This window comes from Schistocerca cancellata, chromosome 9 (assembly GCF_023864275.1).
Source record: "Schistocerca cancellata isolate TAMUIC-IGC-003103 chromosome 9, iqSchCanc2.1, whole genome shotgun sequence".
In the NCBI taxonomy this organism is placed as follows: domain Eukaryota; kingdom Metazoa; phylum Arthropoda; class Insecta; order Orthoptera; family Acrididae; genus Schistocerca; species Schistocerca cancellata.
Genome location: NC_064634.1, coordinates 220,856,750 through 220,879,145, shown reverse-complemented (window position 1 = coordinate 220,879,145; position 22,396 = coordinate 220,856,750). Strand labels below are relative to the sequence as shown.

Here is a 22,396-nt window from a genome sequence, read left to right as displayed (position 1 = left end):
TAGAAAAGTGGGGAACCAGCTGTCCCAGACCACATTCCTCTTTCCTCACTAAAAGTTTTGGCGTGCGAACATACTCGCAACTTTTCAACATAGAACTTTCTATATCCTTTTACTCAGTCTCTATTTCTAGTTAAGCCTTGATAGTGCCACAGCCTATACACACTGAAGCGCCAAAGAAACTGGCATACGGATGTGTATTCAAATACAGAGATATGCAAACAGGCAGAATGTGGCGCTGTGGTCGGCAACGCCTGTGTAAGACATGTGTCTGGCGCAGTTGTAAGGTCGGTTACTGCTGCTACAATCAAGATTTAAGTGAGTTTGAACGTTGTGTTACAGTCGGCGCACGAACGTTGGGACACAGCATCTCCGTGGTAGCGATGACGTGGGGAATTTCCCGTGCGACCTTTACACGAGTGTACTGTGAATATCAGGAATCCGATAAGACATCAAATCTCCGACATTGCTGGGCCGGAAAAACATCCTATCAGAACGGGACCAACGACGACTGAAGAGAATCCTCAATGTGACAAGTGCAACCCTTCCGCAAATTGCTGCATATTTCAATTCTTGGCCATCAACAAGTCTCAGCGTGCGACCATTCAATGAAACATCATCGATACGTGCTTTCGGAGCCGAAGGCCCACTCGTGTACCCTTGATGACTGCACGACACAAAGCTTTGCGCCCCGCCTGGGCCCGTAAACACCGACACTGGACTGTTGATGACTGGAAACATGTTGCCTGGTCGGACGAGTCTCGTTTCAAATTATATCGAGTGGATGGACGTGTACGGGTATGGAGACAATCTCATAAATCCATGGGCCCTGCATTTCATAACGGAACTGCTCAAGCTGGTGGAGGCTCCGAAATGGTGTGGGGGCGTGTGCAGTTGGAGTGACATGTGACCCCTGATACGTCTAGATACGACTATGGTAAGTGACACGTACATAAACATCCTATCTGATCACTTGCGTCCATTCATGTTCATTGTGCATTTCAACGGACTTGAACAATTCCAGCAGGACAATGCGACACCGCACACGTCCAGAATTGCTACAGAGTAGCTCCAGAAACACTCTTCTGAATGTAAACACTTCCGCTGCCACCAAACTCCCCAGATAGGAACATTATTGAGGATATCTGGGATGCCTTGCAACGTGCTGTTCAGAAGAGATCTCCACCCTCTCGTACTTTTACGGATTTATGGACAGCCCTGCAGGATTCATGGTGTCAATTCGCTCCATCGCCACTTAGAAGACATTTGTAGACTCCATGCCATGGCCTTTTGCGGAACTTCTGTGTGCTCGCGCGGCCCTGCACGACATTAGGCAGGTGTACCAATTTCTTTGGGTCTTCAGTATGTGTCACACTATTTTCTTTTTCTCCGATTGATGTATAGAATATGCCACTGCTACTGTCTACTCTCATACTTAACGGTCTCCTTTTGTGTTTCTTTCCCGCTGCCACGCTTCCGACTATACTTCGTCAACTCAAAAACTTGACACATGTACACAATAAATAAGTGTACTTCACACAAGGTTGAACCAAATCGTTTCGTTTACATCTTTTCTGGATACTTCGCTAATCTATCGCAATTCACTGAAAACATCCGGCTTATGATTTGTATCTTAAAAGAGCTTAAATGTGATTTGAAATATTTTACTGAATTTGCAGTCTTTCCAGTTTCAAAAAAATTTTTGGCACTCATTCTGAGTTCTTTTCAGGGATGTGAAGCCCCTTTGTAGCCCATTTTGTATCACTGTAGCACTAGTTTGGACATATTTGTAGAGGCGTGAAGTGCCGATTATACAGAGACAGCTCGTCATAAAGTTTTATTGATGGTTAAATGCTGACTAAAAACATAATTTGGTGATCTCAGAACCCTTGCTGTAAGTTACTACATTTAAGTTAAAACTACATTTAAGCTCCAGACCAGATATTATGTACACATATTTTGAGCATATATACTATGACCTTGAACCTCTTGACCTCTGTAGCAGATGATATCGAAAAAGATTCACAGTTTCTCGAGAAGGTCATAACAGTAGCGTATGGTAAACATATCAACGGTTTGCCATGAACAGAAATTACAGAAGTGGACATCCTCCCAATTGCTGCTATGGCAGTAAGAGACAGAATCCTGATAGTGTTCTTAACGAGCAAAATCTCTCGAACCAAAATTTTAATTCGTAATCTCTGATGAACTTATTTCCTGACATTTGTGTTCCTAGTGGAAAGTGTTATCGCGGACCCTCGAAGACTTGAAGAGATGTACAGTGCCGCCATCGTCTACACAGGTTTTTGAACACCATGCACAGGGGACGGTGCACCTCCGCTCCCTTCAGGAACGTTCGCTACCTTGGATAGCACAACAAGTACTGCTGCCAAGGTAAATTAACATGCATCTACGAGTGACCTGCCCCATCTAGCGTCGGTCGCTGCACTTCACCGCCTTCCCACTACAAATAATACTATTTGTTATTTATTTCTTGGAAATACTGTCGTAATTTACTTCTTTCAGTTACTCTACGTCCATTCCTGTTTCATTTTCATTTTTATTATTTATTGTCCTGATCAAAATGTAACCTTGAATATGAGAAACACGTCAAAATGCATGTTCTAGAGTTTAATTCCGTCTTCTTCCTTTATAAAAATACGTCAAAATGCATGTTCTAGAGTTTAATTCCGTCTTCTTCCTTTATAAGTGTAATTTTAAACACCTCATAGCTCGTAAGGTATGAATTTTAGAGCCAATATACATTGAATATTTTTTCCTTGTTTTAGTTCAGTATATCTCCTGTCTAATATGGAAACCAAAGGGGTTGCAGTGGAAGTGGTCCACTGTCAGAAGTATCAGAACGATTTTCGCTTATATCTATCGACCCTGTCATTTCGGGACCAGGGTCCGTTCCCTCAGACTGATGTATTTACCGTTCTCCGTCGCACGTCAGAGCTTGTACCGTCATCACAGATTCACCCTGTTCATATGCTGATGACTCTCCATTCAAATATAGTTTCTGCGTCCTCCCTATTAAAATTTCCTCAAACCAGTCACAAATTTCGCTCGATATCCCGTATGATCGTACTTTTGATAATACGTATAGGTGTGGTACTGAGCGAAATACTTTTCGAAAACGAGAAATAGTGCATCCATCTGACTGCCTTGTCGAGGCTTTCAGCATGTCACGTGAGAAAAAATGCAAGTTGGGTTTCACACGATCGTTGTTCTCAGAATCTATTCCGGTTAGCATGTAGGGGGTCATTCTGTTGAAGGGCCGGCCGGAGTGGCCGTGCGGTTCTAAGCGCTACAGTCTGGAGCCGAGCGACCGCTACGGTCGCAGGTTCGAATCCTGCCTCGGGCATGGATGTGTGTGATGTCCTTAGGTTGGTTAGATTTAAGTAGTTCTAAGTTCTAGGGAACTAATGACCTCAGAAGTTATAGTGCTCAGAGCCAACTTGTTCAAGGTCCCTCAATATCCTTCTGACGTTGTGGGGTGATGGGACAGCGAAGCGTGGCAGCTGTGGAGAGGGCTTCAGCCGTGTCGCAAGGCGCCAGCAGACGTTTCCCAAGCGCAGCTGGGCTCGGCGCAGCTGTCGCCGTCCCGTGTGGCGACGTGCTGGCCGCCAGCGGACGGTGACGGTGACGGCGAGCGTGTAAATCGACGGACAAGAGGCCGGCGCCCGCCCGGACGAACACAAAAACGGCCGCCCGATCTCGGGAAGTTGCGAAGCTCTCTGCTCTTGTTTCCGGACCGGCGAAAGGCGACGAACCCGGTGACGTCACGGCCGCGGGGATTCCGCATTCGTCGCCCCGTCTCCCGAAGAGGACCAGACGGTGGCCGCCCGTATAAAACGCTCGGCCGGACACCGAGTCGTCACCAGTCTCCAAGTGTCCGCTGCCAGCAGCAAGCCGAGCACCGCAGGAGTAGCGAGCGACATGGGCCGCACGACGAGGGTAAGCTGCGCACCAAGTACCAAGTCTTCCAACTACAAAAACACTTCATACCTCCTGCTTTCAACGCATTTATTCTTATGTTACACATTTTTCCCTCAGCTCTCTATTCTTCCCTAGTTCTCCTCCATTGAAATAAAGCACTCCTTATACAAACGTTAGTCATTTCGAATAACTCCGTCTCTACCCCTCTGTGTTTCTGGGATACAAGAAGGCGAACAGGACGGATTGCACATTTTACAATTCAATTAACAGCCAACCATTGCTATGCAGTATTCTGCAGTCTGTGGCAGCGACTGTTAGATCACAAAATAATTTAGGACTGTACATTCGGGTCTCGATGCCCGATGGGTGCAATGTTTCGGCAACCGACTACTTTGCCATCATCAGGTGCATTGATGTACAGAGATACGGTCGCACATCTGTCAACTATTTTGCAATCTTTATTTTACTATATAACTCTTTTCAGGTAAACCTCTCTCAGACTTTATTTCTACTGTTCTGAATAATGAATTTACTTAACAAATTTGTTTTCATTCTTAGCTGAATGCGTGGTCAGCTGTATCTTTGTCTTGTTTGCTGGCATTCACTTCTTTACTCCTCCAACATTCAGAGCTACAGAGCGATTTAAAGTAAAAGACAAGAACGTAAACGCTTACAATTTTTTTACTAAAAAGGTGGTTGCAGTGTGTGTCATTAGTTAACAAAAATCTTTTCTCTAGTCTTTTCCTTTTGTACCAAGCAACGGGGAGCTAGTGGTTAAGGCCATATACTCATATTGGGAAGAATCGACTTCGAATACCCATTTGGGTATCCTGATTTTGGCTATATACGTCTACATTCCTGCAGTCCACTTTACAGTACATGAGGAATTTACTTCTCACCAGTATTAGTCGTTCTCCGTCCTACCCCATTCGCGCATGAGTCGCAGAAAAATGACCCCATAAAGACTCTAATCCTTCATGTTTACACGATCAGGCGAAACAGACTACGGAACAGGTAATGTTGTTGCGTAGTCTACCTCCATTATCGATTCTCTGTAAATCTATCCAGCGTATTGGTTCCAGCGAGTTCAGTTGTCTGAGCTTCGCCGGCCGCAGTGACCGAGGGGTTCCTGGCGCTTCAGTCCGGGACCGCGCTGCTGCTACGGTCGCAAGTTCGAATCCTGCCTCGGGTATGGATGTGTGTGACGTCCTTAGGTTAGTTAGGTTTAAGTAGTTCTAAGCCTAGGGGACTCATGACCACAGCAGTTAAGTCCTATAGTGCTCAGAGCCATTTGAACCATTTGAGCCACTTCAGCCAAACGTAGGGATTGCGTATTAAAACTACAGGTTTCTTTCTAAATCATCTGCATCATTTCGTCCCTAAATATCTCAATACGTTTTGCTTTTCCTACATTTCTTCGATTTTTTATGACATGTTTAGTGCAACAGCCATCCACCACTGCATAGACTTATATGAGTAATAATGAAGACACGCCATTACTCCTTTTTTTTTAAAGCATCTATCTGTTTTTGTTCTGTTTAAATTACGCAAAAGTTCTGAAATGAGGAAGAACAAGCATTAAACACAACCAACTGTAACTGGGGATAATATAAGAAAATAGTCGCCGTTTTCTGGCAGATCATTCAAACTTGTTTCCTATACTTACAGCTAGTTACATCTGCATGCAATATCCAAGTTGCCCTAGCCTCATTTCACGTTGTTGGCTGTAAGGAAGGAATGTCATAGTCATCGCAACAAAAAAAGAGGTAGAGACACAGAGGTACAATTGTCTCCAGTAGCTTGTACTGGCTGTAAGGAAGGAATGTCATAGTCATCGCAACAAAAAAAGAGGTAGAGACACAGAGGTACAATTGTCTCCAGTAGCTTGTACTGTCTTCCGCTTGGTTAACGCCTGTCTCAAGAACGAAGTTAAAGTATTGATTCATGGATTTCGTCTCATATAGATATCACTACCTTGAGTTAGAATTGTGTAAATATATACACATTAAGTGAGAACTACTAGTTTAGAAGGCTAGGAGATTTTGCACGATGGGAGGAAGTGTTACTATGAATTATATCTGGTGAAGGTTTGGGACGATTATTGCAGTTCCTTCGTGAGTTGTTGCCACAAAAACATTGAGCAATTTATAACAGATCATCATCATATTTGGAGGAGAAACCAATAGAAATTCTCGTGAAACGATCTGTTGTTCCACTAATAGTCGCATATGTTGCTCTACCCTTCTGTGTTGGCCAACTGCAAGCCTATAGAACACGCTAGCGCTTCCATAATGTGAGAACAATGAACCCACGCCATAACAAAATATAGTGTTCTTCATCTGAGACACAGTGCAACAGGAATCGAGTGGCAATGGACAGCTTTCGCCGACCCGTGCAGTGCAGAACGAAGGGACTTGCGCCCGGTAATCAGGTTATCGCTGTCTCTAATTGCTGTCCCTTGAGACATTCGATCTGCTCTCTACAGTCTTCTCCGCGAGGAAATCCTCGGTCTGCACCGCGACTGCTCGCTGTCTGAAACCGGACCACTTCCCTTCACGGGAGATCCGCCTCAGTTCAATGATCTCTTGCCAGAACCTCCAGACTCACAGACTCACTGCTATCCATTGCTGGATAGGAGCAATTACTTTTAATCTACAGCTCAGAGAGACGATTACTCTGCATCCTATGTGCATGTCGCCCAAATTTTTGCTGTTTATGAGACCAGAGACAGCTTATTACCAACTGACATGGAAGTTTGCCATCCTTCAGATAGGGGTGTTATGCTCGGCTTCCTCTTATGTGCAATTCGAGAGCAGGCCTTGATCAACATCGTTAACATTAACACGACACTACACACAACATGCAATTACATGCCCATCTAAACTCCAATAGTCACGCTTGATATCAACACATTCCAAAGGTATCTGTGTGTGTCAGGCAGTTTATTAGATTTCAGCTTTTCAATATTGTAATGTCAACGTGCACCTTACAGCCAAACTTCATTCACGACATTGTCCAAGAACAAAATTTTTAGGTAGACCTCATCAAGGAACTAGATTCGTATTTGACAGTTTACGTAATGACTTCTGTCACGATTAACAGATATCTGCACTGAATAAGTAAAAGTGGTTTAGTGCCGCATAACGTTAACGGTAGGTGATGAACACATTTGTACGTGTAGATTTTCTACAATTATTTGTGAGTATTATGAGAACGCTATCCACCGCACCAGACCTCTACAGGTAACTTTCTTCCTATAAAGAATAATCTACACATCTTGTTGAGAGACCTGTACGAGTCACTGACTTCTTGGGCTGATAGAAGTATGAAGCTGCCGCAGATGTTACAATAATCGAAACTCCGGTGAACTACACACAAATTAAAGTAAATAAATACGTATAAATATCAGTGTAGGTACCACTGTTGTAATCAAAAAGAAATCTTTCCACAGAGCCACCTACTTATCTGTTTCCTTATATCGTTACCCACTCTTTATTGAGAGCTGAGTAAACGTTAACATCTCTTTAACAGTGGTCAGGCAGTCGTTTCAGACAGATTTTGAAACTACAGATCAGTCTGCGGATGATCAGTAACGACACACATTTCGAGACATTCAGAAGCTATGCAAATGTCTTAACAGGGAAAGATGGCTAGCATGATTACACGATTGGATGGTAGTACGGAACCTTAAAGAAATATTTATTGCTTTAGCGTTTAGTTGCGTTATTCTGCAGGGAAATCTTGCCTTTCTTAATTTTCTGATGATTAAACTGTCTTTTCTAGATATTAGTAGGAATGCAACGGTAAACGTGTAAGTTTTATTAACAGTGAATTCGGTTTAATGATGCTGTTATAAAAGTGAAAATGACAGCATTACACAAAAAGAAAGTCTGATTCAATCTGCAGAGTAGTATATGCTGTTACGAAACTTCCTCAAGCGTAATTATGTCCTGGACGACACTAGACAATCCATAGCAAAATAATGTCCTCTGAAGAATGTTATAAACCATATTCTATCATCAAGGCATCAACCACCATATTTCTCGCAGACGTAATTGCCCAATGTGGTACGGAGATCTCCTGCAGACTTTGGAAGAGATGCAGAGAGGGACTGGAAGATTAAGGCAATGAGCTAAACTGTGAAGTGGGTTTGTTATTTCTCCAGTGGATAGAGCACTTAGTGGGTTAGATAAAGCTCCACGCTTTTGACCACTTAATCAGCCAGCAATGATTTTCAGTTGACAGCCACAGAGAAGTAGAGCTGAACTCTAGCTTGTTGTTTGGTGTGCAGGTACTGGTGGCAGCAGGCCTGCTATTGGCAGTGCTGAGCCAGGATGGTATGGCACGTCCTTGGGGCCACGGAGGCGGCGGAGGCGGCGGCCACGGGGGCGGAGGCCACGGGGGAGGTGGAGGTGGCGGAGGTGGTCACGGAAAACATCTCGGAGGACCTGGCGGCTACGCCCACTCCCACGCCTACTTCCACGGACCGGTAGCTGGAGCTCATGAGGCTGTCCACGGCGGTGGTGGCCACGGGGGTGGCGGAGGCGGCGGCGGACACGGAGGTCACGGGGGCGGCGGCGGTGGTGGCGGACACGGAGGACACGGTGGTGGTGGCGGCGGACACGGAGGTGGTCACGGAGGCTACGGTGGTGGCGGACACGGAGGCTATGGTGGCGGTCACGGCGGAGGTGGCGGCGGGCACGGAGGTGGCGGCCATGGAGGCGGCGGTGGTGGACACTACACCGATTTTGTCGTAAGTACATATAAAAGAGGATGTAATACCATCCAAATCTGCTATATCCAACAAATCTAGTTTAGTTTGCCATTGGCTTCTCATAGACACTGCAACTGTAAATAGATGCCAATACAATGACGTGACTAGCAGACAGTGATGAGTGAAATAATTTTTTGACTATGAAAAAATTGTGGGCCCAGTTTCATAAGGATTTGTATGTAAGACAGGAGTAGCAGATTTCAGTATAAAGCACTAAACTGATATGGAAATATCTATCACAGATTTTTAGTAATTTAAAATTCATGTAAGATATCCAGAAATGATACCGAGAATATAGGACTAACACGTGTCACTTAAACCTAGCTGTGAAGTGTTGGTTTCCATCACTTGAATCACTTTCTATTAAGGAAGCGAGTATATAACAATCTTCTAGAACAAATCTCCAATATGTGAGACAGTTTAGCTTACTTCTGTTCAATAGCTAGTAGATTTTAGGGTGATTTGCCTACTTTTGACCTTTACTGTACTGTGTTATCTGTAAGCTTTTGTCACACTACCTGCAGTTTATTTTCTCTTTCTTCTAGCATGATTGGAACTAGTTACATTGTAATGAACTGAAAACTTTTCTCAGTTGATTGGCCATTTAGATAACCTTATACATTCTTCTGCTGCCTAAGTTGTTATTGCTTCTTGCCACATCTTGTGCTTACCATGATCTGTTGTTTGCCTTACAGGCCTACCCACTGTACACCTACGGTTATGACGTGTCTGACAAGCACACTGGAGACCACCACGGACATAAGGAGGACAGAAAGGGACACAGTGTGATTGGTAAGCTACACACGCCACTGTAATGTTTTGTTCATGTTAGCGATGATTGTAAGGGTCCACAGCTTAAATAATTTGCAAAGAAAATTTATAACGCTTTCACAGCCCATGGTAGGAACTTTTTCCTTTATTTATTCTCATGATCGGTTTCGAGATACTCAGTTTCTTTATAGAATTATCACGTAAGTGAACAATTAGAAAGTGACGCTAAATATGTTTTTATATTGCGACGATGCCGAAGGCTCCGTGTATTCAAATGGGCTATGTCCCTTCTTGAAGCATACGTGTGAACCAGTCAAACTGTTGAGAACAGTGCTGAAGACTTATGAGACGAACTGTATCCATCCACTTCATGTCAGAGATCAACTAGCACTTGCAGAGTAAGCTATGTACAGGGTCAGTCTTAAGTACCTGAAGGGTTTCAGAAGGTGCCTGTGCCAAAACTAGGAGACATACAGAAAATGGACACATATTTCCAAACTCTTACCTCACATTACAGGTGCTCAGTATTGGCACTGTTTGTGACGTGGGGAATGTCGATGTGCGTATATAGTTCATTGGGCCCGCTTAAACGAACTACCTAATAGGCAAACCGACTACATGGAGCGGATGATTTTCTTTGTGGTCTGACACGCCTACCACCCAGTACAATTACACCGTCGTGCTCATTAATAATAGAAAATTGAAGAGATGATCTGTCCACTGAATGGTGCCATTTTTCTGTAGGTGCTGTATTTTTCACCCAGTCTTGTAAAGCCTCAGAGGTACTTACGAATAATCCCATATATAGTCAGCTACATTGTTCACACACTAATCTGTACATTCCGTGTGACTCCTGCAGGAGAGTACCACATCAAGGAGCCGGGCGGCGACGTGCGCGTCGTCAAGTACAAGGCGGACAACAAGCACGGCTTCCAGGCTCACGTGAGCGGCGGCGCCGCAGGCGGAGGACACAACGACCACTCCGGCTACCACAGCGGCTGCCACGGCTGCGGATCCCATCACGGAGGCGGCGGCGGCGGCGGTGGCCACGGAGGTTACGGAGGCGGCGGACACGGAGGCGGCGGCGGTGGTGGTCACGGAGGTCACGGAGGCGGCGGCGGTGGTGGTCACGGAGGTCACGGAGGCGGCGGCGGCGGCGGCGGCCATGGAGGTCACTACTGATCGACACTGTACCCTGACCACGCCGTTTAGTGATCGAATTCTTCTGTTATGTTTGTTAATGCTTTTGTGTAAATAAATGTTTTTAGCACATTTATTGCGTTATTCTTCTCACAATCGTGTACTTCGAACCAAGGTGTGTAAGTTGTTGGCGTAATCTGTTGCACTATATGGAATTGAATACTGAGTAATACAGAGGCTTCTGACAAAGCCTAAATGCTGATGGTTCTGAATAAGTGCCATTGCATATTGGAAGTCCCCTGCTTGGTCATTTCACCAACAGTATTTTTCATCAGAGGTCGGGTTGATTTTTTCAGTATAGAGGAAATGAAAGACCAAAAAGCTAGTAACATTTTCTGAGAGTATCACTTTGTACTGTGAACAATCTGGACTTTTTTTGAAGATCGGTGTTCTGATTGGTGACCCGCCACAATTTCCTGGCCCACCACAATTTCCTCTCTGCTTCCAATCTCTTTTAATCTCAGAGCACCACGTAAACCCAAAAGCTTGAATTATTTATTGTGTACGAGAGCTATTGCTAAATTAACATCCGACTGCCTATTATAAAAATAGATAAAAACTATATACAGTATCTCTTTCCAAGGTGACACTACTTCTCCAAACAGTCGCCATACAAATTCAAACATTTGTTGTATCATCACACCAGCTTCTTCACCAAAGAACGGTGCCACCTGATGCTTCAGCCAATCGTCGACAGCATACTTGAGCTCATCGTTGGCTGTGAAGTGCAGCGCAGCCACCCAGGCTTTCACCTGGAAAGACAAACGAATCTCAATTGATCCCAAAGTCGGACTATAGGAAGAATGTCGAAAGCTCTCCGTGTCAAAAAGTCAAAGTTTTTTCTTCGATTCACAGTATGGAGTCCTGCACTGTCGTGTGGGAGAATGCGCCTTCGGCGATCATCTGGAATTATTTGTTTTGGGGTGACCATCGAAGGATCTCAGAATACACATGTGATGTCACAGTATTTTTTGTGCATTACTCTCATGAAACTGTTGTCAAAATTCTTTTTTAATTCCAGGCAATTGTAACCATTAGTTTGCAGTTTGACAACGCTTACTTGAATTTTTTGGGTCTATACGAAGCATGAATGTGCATCCACTGTATAGACTGCACCCCATTCAAGATTCTGTTCAGCAGTTCCCCTCTCTCTTCCTACTAGTGCTGAGGGAATGTCAACGCTGAAATCAACCTTTCATTTTCATATAAGTTATTTAAACACTTTAATGCCCACCATGCACAGGACTTAAGGTAACCTGACTTCTCTGTGATAATGTTAAAAAGGGTTAGCTCAGCAATCTTTAGCACATCTTCAGAAAGTTCGGAATCAGTGAAGCAGCGTATAACGTAATTTCGTCAATATGTTGTACAAGTTTCTCATATCTGAGTGTCTTCGCCGATCAGTTTCATCACAGCATTGAATTTTCAGCCTCACTTCTTCACAGGATGATCACTCATAACCCAGTCCCCCCACACATAACACAATTGATCATGAATACCGACTGCATTGAATCCTTCTGCTTGCAGGGAGAGAATGACAGAACGTACCTCGTAATTGCAGAAAGACGCAGTAACACCGTCTATTTCAGGCGCTTGCTGCTTACACACTGACGAACACAGCGACGTGATCACGTGATCACTGAAGCAACGTGACCTTAAAATATCCTTTTCCAGCCACGCAAGCATCATGAAACTACAAGCATTTGTTTTTGTGTAATACCCAATCAGAGGTTAATTTATGACTGGTCACCATACATGGAAACATCCGTCTTTACCTGCAATTTTTACTGTACATGGCAGCTATACCTAGATGTCCTATCATCCCGTCCTCCAGTTTTTTTTTTTTTATTATCCACAAATTATTTCTCTCGCCGATCCTCTGGAGAATCTTCTCAATTACTTTAATTTTCCACATACAAAAGTCGTTCTTAGAAATTTATTTCGCAAATTATGGCACAAATTTGACACTAGTAGATTTCCTTTGTCGAGGAATGCTGTCTTTACCTGAACTAACCTGCGTCTTATAACCTTGCTTTACCATTCATGCGCTAGCTTGCTTCCAAAGTAGCAGAATTTCTTTATTTCATTATACAGTGTCGAATTAAAATGTTGTTTGTCTCATTTTTGCTGATTGTGAATACTTCTCTAATTTTTGGTTCACTCTATAAAAATTCAGAGTGCCCGGTAATTTTTCTTCACTTTCGTAGAATATAGCAGTGTTATCAGCGAACCATATAACTGACCCATTTTCACCCTCAATTTTAAGCCCTCTTCTTAACCTTTCATTTTCTTACTTTATTGCTTCTGTAATATACAGACTGGACAATACAAGATAAAGTCTACACTCCTGCCATATGCCATTTGTAATCCTTGCACTTCTCTCTCGGGCGTCAATTCAATTCTGATCATTCCCATTTCGTTGTTGGAGATATTACTTATTATCCGTCTTTCGCTATAGCGTATACCTATTTTTCTTACTATTTCAAACACCTAGCACAGATTTACAGTGATAACACTTTTTCTACATCGACAAATCCTCGATTTTCCTTCAGTCTTACTTCCATTATCAAGTCCAACGTAAAACTACATCTTTGGTCCTTTACCTATACAAACTCCAAACTGATCGTTACAAAGAACTTGCTCATCTTTCTTTTCAGTTTGTGTTCTCGTAGAAGCTTGTGTGCATGAGCTGTCAATTCATGCCCATCTTCTGGATTAAGTGAATGATACAGTTATGAAAATCTAGTGTTATGTCTCCAGTCTAACAGATTCATCGTTTGGTTGCCAAGCTCTCCAAGTGATGGTATCGATATCCGCCTTATCTGATCGCAGGTCTTCCAATGCTATGCCAAACTCTGATATGGGATCCGTTACACCTTCCAAATCGACATCCATTTTTCTTCCACTAATTTAGCAAACTTTTCTCCGTTTCCAGACGCTCTCAACGTACTCTTTCCACACATAACCGTGTAGTTCCTTTTACTCTTTTGCTCTTGGGCGTAGAGTTTGCAGACTGCCGACTGGCAATAGCCAGCGGGCCTGCCTTCAGTGCGGTTTTATTTATTAATCTTCTATTTTGATGGCTTCTGCATCGACGGTAAAGTTGTTTGCGGAGTACAAATGTAGATGAATAAAAAGAAGATAGTTCGAAATAATAACATTTATGCAACTAGTTTACTGTGTGTTGATGTCGACTTTTTATTTATTTAACTATTGCTTTCATAGATTAATAACAGTTTAATTTTCAATGAAAGCTGCTAATTTGTTTTCAACAGTTCTCTCTTCATACAGTTACAGAAACGAAAACAAAAACTATTGGTATTTTCACCTCGTTAGGAAGCGAAGGAAGGCTATGGGGCCGGCCACTGTGCCCGAGCGGTTCTAGGCGCTTCAGTCCGGAACCGCGCGACTGCTACGGTCGGAGGCTCGAATCCCGCCTCGGGCACGGATGTGTGTGATGTTCTTAGGTTTAAGTAGTTCTAAGTTCTAGGGGACTGATGACCTCAGATGTTAAGTCCCATAGTGCTTAGAGCCATTTGACCCATTTGAGGCTATGGGGCAACACTCGACACGGTGTTAAGCACTTAGCTTATCCTATTAGGAACCTGCTTCTTGTTCGCTAGTGTGAAAAAGCAGCAGATGTCACGACTGTGGCTGTCCATTGTGGAAATAAGCAGCGACTCCCAGTAGCTGGAATAGTGAAGGCTGTGGATATGTAACAAAAGTTTATTTTTCAACCTTTCTGATGTAATACTTCATTCAAATGGAAGTGCACTGGTGTGCATAAGTTAAGAGCGAATGTGACTTCCGCATTAAGTGTCACTGTCAAGTAACAGCGCTCGATGAAACTTGGACCGTACATAGAATGATCTGTTACCGTATACGAGTGGTCTAGAAGGTAGCTGCCGTGGAGCGACGGTCATTCCGCGCAGGCGGTACTCTCTCGCTACATCGGCCCAGCCAGCGCACTTTGCATAACTGCAACCGTGCTGCGACCTCAGGAGGAAAACGGCCACGTGCCTCGCTCAACACAGGGCGGCCACCACGGACCGGCCACCACACTTCGACACGCGCTTCACCTGTGGGGCGCGCATTCCACACTGCTCCCTGCCGCCGAGGAGACAAGAGCAGCAGATCAGAAATATACACCGAGGTGGCAACAGTCGTGGGATAACGATGTGCACACATACAGGTGGCTGTAATATTGGGTACACAAGTTATAAAAGGGCGGTGCATTGGCGAAGCTGCCCACTGTAAACACGTCTACATCTACATCTACATCTACATACACACTCCGCAATCCACCATACTGTGCGTGGCGGAGGGTACCTCGTACCACAACTAGCATCTTCTCTCCCACTCCCAAACAGAACGAGGGAAAAATGACTGCCTATATGCCTCTGTACGAGCCCTAATCTCCTTATCTTATCTTTGTGGTCTTTCCGCGAAATATAAATTGGCGGCAGTAAAACTGTACTACAGTCAGCCTCAAATGCTGGTTCTCTAAATTTCCTCAGTAGCGATTCACTAAAAGAACGCCTCCTTTCCTCCAGAGACTCCCACCCGAGTTCCTGAAGCATTTCCGTAACACTCGCTTGATGATCAAACCTACCAGTAACAAATCTAGCAGCCCGCCTCTGAATTGCTTCTATGTCCTCCCTCAATCCGACCTGATAGGGATCCCAAACTCTCGAGCAGTACTCAAGAATAGGTCGTATTAGTGTTTTATAATCGGTCTCCTTTACAGATGAACCACATCTTTCCAAAATTCTACCAATGAACCGAAGACGACTATCCGCCTTCCTCACAACTGCCATTACATGCTTGTCCCACTTCATATCGCTCTGCAATGTTACGCCCAAATATTTAACTGACGTGACTATGTCAAGCGCTACACTACTAATGGAATATTCAAACATAACGGGTTTCTTTTTCCTATTCATCTGCATTAATTTACATTTATCTACAGGGTGTTACAAAAAGGTACGGCCAAACTTTCAGGAAACATTTTTCACACACAAATAAAGAAAAGATGTTATGTGGCATGTTTCCGGAAACGCTTAATTTCCATGTTAGAGCTCATTTTAGTTTGTTCTTCCACCTACGCTCAATGGAGCACGTTATCATGATTTCATACGGGATACTCTACCTGTGCTGCTAGAACATGTGCCTTTACAAGTACGACACAACGTGTGGTTCATGCACGATGGAGCTCCTGCACATTTCAGTCGAAGTGTTCGTACGCTTCTCAAAAACAGATTAGGTGACGGATGTATTGGTAGAGGCGGAGCAATTCCATGGCCTCCACGCTCTCCTGACCTCAACCCTCCTGACTTTCATTTATGGGGGCATTTGAAAGCCCTTGTCTACGCAACCCCGGTACCAAATGTAGAGACTCTTCGTGCTTGTATTGTGGACGGCTGTGATACAATACGCCATTCTCCAGGGCTGCGTCAGTGCATCAGGGATTCCATGCGACGGAGGGTGGATGCATGTATCCTCGCTAACGGAGGACATTTTGGACATTTCCTGTAACAAAGTGTTTGAAGTCACGCTGGTACGTTCTGTTGCTGTGTGTTTCCATTCCATGATTTATGTGATTTGAAGAGAAGTAATAAAATGAGCTCTGACATGGAAAGTAAGCGTTTCCGGACACATGTCCACATAACATATTTTCTTTCTTTGTGTGTGAGGAATGTTTCCTGAAAGTTTGGCCGTACCTTTTTGTAACACCCTTTATATTTAGAGTTAGCTGCCATTCTTTAACCAGTCACAAATCCCGTCCAAGTCATCTTGGATCTTCCTACAGTCACTCAACGACGACACCTTCCCGTACACCACAGCATCATCAGCAAGCAACCGCACATTGCTATCCACACTGTCCAAAAGATCATTTATGTAGATAGAAGACAACAGCGGACCTACCACACTTCCCTGGGGCACTCCAGATGATACCCTCACCTCCGATGAACATTCACCATCGAGGACAACGTACTGGGTTCTATTACTTAAGAAGTCTTCGAGCCACTCACATATTTGGGAACCAACCCCATATGCTCGTATCTTAGTTAGGAGTCTGCAGTCAAACGCTTTCCGGAAGTCAAGGAATATGGCATCCGTCTGATTACCTTCATCCATGGTCCGAATATCCTGCGTTACCCGTAAACTCGACACTACCTATCCCTTAGTTCCACCCCCGCTCACTGCTCCTAATACTCTGCCACGTTGCTACAACCACATTTCCCCCGACGCTACACCTCCACACACTCCAAATTCTCTCCCAACGAAACTTTAATCGCCTTCTCATACCCGACCATGAAATCTGCTCTGATATATACTAGTCCTATCACTTCTAAAAGAACCCACCCCACTTCTCCTGGTCAGCACTCCCTTCCTTTTCATTCCTTTCCACATACATCCCAAGGATCTGGTCCAGAACAGCATCCCTCTTCACTCTCCCGAATTCTTGCTGCAAACATCCGCCCACAGAAAGATCCTCTTACACAAAAGCCCAACTGCTACGTTCCGATGATGCCCCTCCTTCTGGTGGTCTAGGCCTGTCCATCACTTCACTCATGTCTCTGTCTTAATCAGTCAAAACACCGGCTTTTTACTTTTTTAAATTATGCAACTGTTCCTCTGTCTTTTATCTTTTGTGAAACATGTATTTTCCATTTCATCTGTGTGAATCTTTTGATTAATCAATAAATCCGCCTTTTGTATTTTTAATTATGCAACTGAATAATGTATTTTTATTACGTCAAACGTTCATTTTGTCAACCGCTGTGTCCCATTTCATAATATGTTTCATAAATTTTTACTCTCATCCGGCTGAAAAACTGCGGCTCGTATCATATCACAGCCCGTCCTCCGCCTCACAATAAAAGAAAAAAAAAGAAGGAAAAAAATCGGAGCTGTCATTTGTACTCAAGTAATTCATGTGGAAAGGTTTGCGATGTGATTATGGCCGCACGACGGGAATTAACAAACTTTGATAGAGGAATAGTAATTCTAGCTAGACGCATGAGACATTCTATTTCCGAAATCGTTGGGGAATTCAATATTCCGAGATCCACAACGTCAAGAGTGTGCCGAGAACACCAAATTTCTGCCATTACCTCTCACCACAGACAACGGCGTTCAATGAGAGCAGCATCGTTTGTGTAGGGTTGTCGGTACTAAAAGACAAGCGACGCTGCGTGAAATAACCGGAGAAATCAATATGGGACGTACGACGAAGGTATCGGTTAGGACAGTGTGGCGACATTTGGCGTTAATGGGCTATGGTAGCAGACGATCGACGTGAGCGCCTTTGCTTACAGTACGACATCGCCTGCACGCCTCTCCTGGGCTCATGACCGTATCGGTTGGACTCCAGATTACGGAAAACCTTGGCCTGCTCAGATAAGTCTCGATTTCAGCTGATAAGAGGTGATGGTACAGTTCGAGTGTCGCGCTTACCCGACAAACCCATCGACCCAAGTAGTCAACAAGACACTGTGTAGGCTGGTGGTTGCTCCATAATGATGTGGACTTTGTTTACATGGAATGGACTGGTTCCTCTGGTCCGACTGAACCGATCATTGAATAGAAATGGTTATATTCGGGCACTCGGAGACTGTTTACAGTCACTCATCGACTACAACTGAAATCACTCAACAGAGGAAAGTCCACTGGACCTGGCGGGATACCAATTCGATTCTACACAGAGTACGCGAAAGAACTTGCCCCCCTTCTAACAGCCGTGTACCGCAAGTCTCTAGAGGAACGGAAGGTTCCAAATGATTGGAAAAGAGCACAGGTAGTCCCAGTCTTCAAGAAGGGTCGTCGAGCAGATGCGCAAAACTATAGACCTATATCTCTGACGTCGATCTGTTGTAGAATTTTAGAACATGTTTTTTGCTCGAGTATCATGTCGTTTTTGGAAACTCAGAATCTACTATGTAGGAATCAACATGGATTCCGGAAACAGCGATCGTGTGAGACCCAAATCGCTCTATTTGTTCATGAGACCCAGAAAATATTTTTTTCTTGACTTCCGGAAGGCGTTCGATACAGTTCCGCACTGTCGCCTGATAAACAAAGTAAGAGCCTACGGAATATCAGACCAGCTGTGTGGCTGGATTGAAGAGTTTTTAGCAAACAGAACACAGCATGTTGTTCTCAACGGAGAGACGTCTACAGACGTTAAAGTAACCTCTGGCGTGCCACAGGGGAGTGTTATGGGACCAGTGCTTTTCACAATATATATAAATGACCTAGTAGATAGTGTCGGAAGTTCCATGCGGCTTTTCGCGGATGATGCTGTAGTATACAGAGAAGTTGCAGCATTAGAAAATTGTAGCGAAATGCAGGAAGATCTGCAGCGGATAGGCACTTGGTGCAGGGAGTGGCAACTGACCCTTAACATAGACAAATGTAATATATTGAGAATACATAGAAAGAAGGATCCTTTATTGTATGATTATATGATAGCGGAACAAACACTGGTAGCAGTTACTTCTGTAAAATATCTGGGAGTATGCGTGCGGAACGATTTGACGTGGAATGATCATATAAAATTAATTGTTGGTAAGGCGGGTACCAGGTTGAGATTCATTGGGAGAGTCCTTAGAAAATGTAGTCCATCAACAAAGGAGGTGGCTTACAAAACACTCGTTCGACCTATACTTGAGTATTGCTCATCAGTGTGGGATCCGTACCAGATCGGGTTGACGGAAGAGATAGAGAAGATCCAAAGAAGAGCGGCGCGTTTCGTCACAGGGTTATTTGGTAACCGTGATAGCGTTACGGAGATGTTTAACAAACTCCAGTGGCAGACTCTGCAAGAGAGGCGCTCTGCATCGCGGTGTAGCTTGCTCGCCAGGTTTCGAGAGGGTGCGTTTCTGGATGAGGTATCGAATATATTGCTTCCCCCTACTTATACCTCCCGAGGAGATCACGAATGTAAAATTAGAGAGATTAGAGCGCGCACAGAGGCTTTCAGACAGTCGTTCTTCCCGCGAACCATACGCGACTGGAACAGGAAAGGGAGGTAATGACAGTGGCACGTAAAGTGCCCTCCGCCACACACCCTTGGGTGGCTTGCGGAGTATAAATGTAGATGTAGATGTAGACATGTTCCCAAAAACAACGATGTAATTTTTTATGGATGACAATGTGCCACGGCCGAGCGGTACTAGGCTCTTCAGTCCATAGCAGCGCTGCTGCTACGGCCGCAGGTTCGAATCCTGCCTCGGGCATGGGTGTGTGTGATGTCCTTAGGTTAGTTAGGTTTAAGTAAAGTCTATGGGACTGATGACCTTAGATGTTAAGTCCCATAGTGCTTAGAGCCATTTGAACCATTTGACAATGTGCCATGTTACTGGGCCACAGGTGTTCGCGTTAGTTTAGAGGAACATTCTGGACAGTTCGAGCGAATGATTTGGCCAACCAGATCACCCGACGTGAATCCCATCGAACGTTCATGGGACGTAATTGAGAGGTCATTTCGTGCTCGAAGTCCTGCACCGACAACTCCTTCGCTATTATAGACAGTTGCAGAGGCAGCGTGGCTCATTAGTTCTGCAGGGGTCTTCCAACTTCATGAGTCCATGCCACGTCGAGTTGCTGCAGTACGACTGGCTAGAGGAGATTCTACACGCTATTAGGAGGTATCCCATGACTTTTGTCACCTCAGTGTAGAACCGCTGAGCTAGCGACTATTTAGGCCCTCCCCGTGGATGACATCGGAAGTTCACTGAGGCTTTTTGCAGATGATGCTGTGGTGTATCGAGAGGTTGTAACAATGGAAAATTGTACTGAAATGCAGGAGGATCTGCAGCGAATTGACGCATGGTGCAGGGAATGGCAACTGAATCTCAATGTAGACAAGTGTAATGTGCTGCGAATACACAGAAAGATAGATCCTTTATCATTTAGCTACAAAATAGCAGGTCAGCAACTGGAAGGAGTTAATACCATAAATTATCTGGGAGTACGCATTAGGAGTGATTTAAAATGGAATGATCATATAATGTTGATTGTCGGTAAAGCAGATGCCAGACTGAGATTCATTGGAAGAATCCTAAGGAAATGCAATCCGAAAACAAAGGAAGTAGGTTACAGTACGCTTGTTCGCCCACTGCTTGAATACTGCTCAGCAGTGTGGGATCCGTACCAGATAGGGTTGATACAAGACATAGAGAATATCCAACGGAGAGCAGCGCGCTTCGTTACAGGATCATTTAGTAATCGCGAAAGCGTTACGGAGATGATAGATAAACTCCAGTGGAAGACTCTGCAGGAGAGACGCTCAGTAGCTCGGTACGGGCTTTTGTCAAAGTTTCGAGAACATACCTTCACCGAAGAGTCAAGCAGTATATTGCTCCCTCCTACGTATATCTCGCGAAGAGACCATGAGGATAAAATCAGAGAGATTAGAGCCCACACAGAGGCATACCGACAATCCTTCTTTCCACGAACAATACGAGACTAGAATAGAAGGGAGAACCGATAGAGGTACTGAAGGTACCCTCCGCCACACACCTTCAGGTGGCTTGCGGAGTATGGATGTAGATGTAGATGTATATGTAGACTTTCCAGCGGCAGTCACATCGCAGACAACTGTGAAACCATCACCATCATCAAGCTGGGACATCATACCTTCGACCTGCAGCTCGCCTGATGCGACTTCACTTCGGTGCACTGGTCGGCTATTCTTGGTAAACACTAAATCTTTTTCGATATCATCATCCGCTACAGAGATCAAGAGGTCCAAAGCTACAGTATATATGCACGAAAAATATGTGCGTAATAAGCGACTTGAAGCGTAAATGTAGCTTAACTGACGTAGTGAAAATGGGCAAGGTCTCTATGGCCATCGCAACTGTGCTGATGTCACCAAACTCTCATTTTAGTCAGTATTTTGCCAGCAATACAACTTTATGCAGCGCTGTCGCTGTACAATCGGCACTTCACGCATCTACAAATATGCCCAAAACTGGTACTGGAATGACACAGCATGGGGTACAAAGGGTCTTCAGGTACCTGAAAAGAAAATGAGTGCCAAAAATTTTGTAAAACTGGAAACACTACAAATTTAATAAAATAAAATATTTACTCTTTTAAGATACAAATCATAAGCCAAGTGTTTTCAATGAACTGCGATCGATAAGCAAAGAATGCAGACAAATGTGAAGCAGACGATTTTGTCCAACCTTATATTAAGTGTACTTATTTATTGTTTTAGTGTATCTAAGTATATAAATGTATCGAAGTGCATAAACAAAATTTTACTGCCCAGTGGAATTCCTTTTACATAAGCAGCACAACCTGCTGTAGCGGGGAAAAGAAGGGAAGCAGCGGAATAGGCTCTATTTGAAGTACAAAAAGGCGAATATGTTCCTCTTTAAAAACTATAACAGAATAGTGGGGAACCAGCTTCCTCATTCTTCCTTGTTCTTGAGCGGAAGGTGAGTAGCAGAGAGAGAGAGAGAGAGAGAGAGAGAGAGACAGGGAGAGTGACGGTGAAGAGTGGGAGAGAAAGAGGAGACAGTGGCAGTGAAACAGAAACAGAGATGGATGAAGATAACAGTAATGGGAGCCAAAGAGACAGGAGATTTTGGTGGTCAGTGAGAGACAATAGCAGTAAAACAGAAAGAGAGATGTGTGGAGATAGAAGCTGTCTGAGTAAAAGAAAGAGGAGACAATGGAAATGAAAAGTACAGATCA

The 22,396-nt window shown here is 44.2% G+C and overlaps 1 protein-coding gene across 2 annotated transcripts in view; it reads left to right on the top strand.

Annotated features, from left to right (window-relative positions):
* The window catches only part of LOC126101085 (uncharacterized), a 63,230-nt gene extending 52,474 nt beyond the window's left edge, over positions 1-10,756 (top strand). The window contains exons 1-4 of one of the 2 annotated variants that reach the window (XM_049911762.1): positions 3,828-3,957; positions 8,231-8,692; positions 9,409-9,505; positions 10,344-10,756. In XM_049911762.1, coding sequence (XP_049767719.1) covers positions 3,940-3,957; positions 8,231-8,692; positions 9,409-9,505; positions 10,344-10,666 — 900 coding nt within the window. In that variant the 5' untranslated portion in view covers positions 3,828-3,939 and the 3' untranslated portion in view covers positions 10,667-10,756. Of the gene's footprint in view, positions 1-3,827; positions 3,958-8,230; positions 8,693-9,408; positions 9,506-10,343 lie in introns of those variants that run through there. The other variant, XM_049911763.1, reaches the window with a different exon arrangement.
* Positions 10,757-22,396: the final 11,640 nt, after the last annotated feature.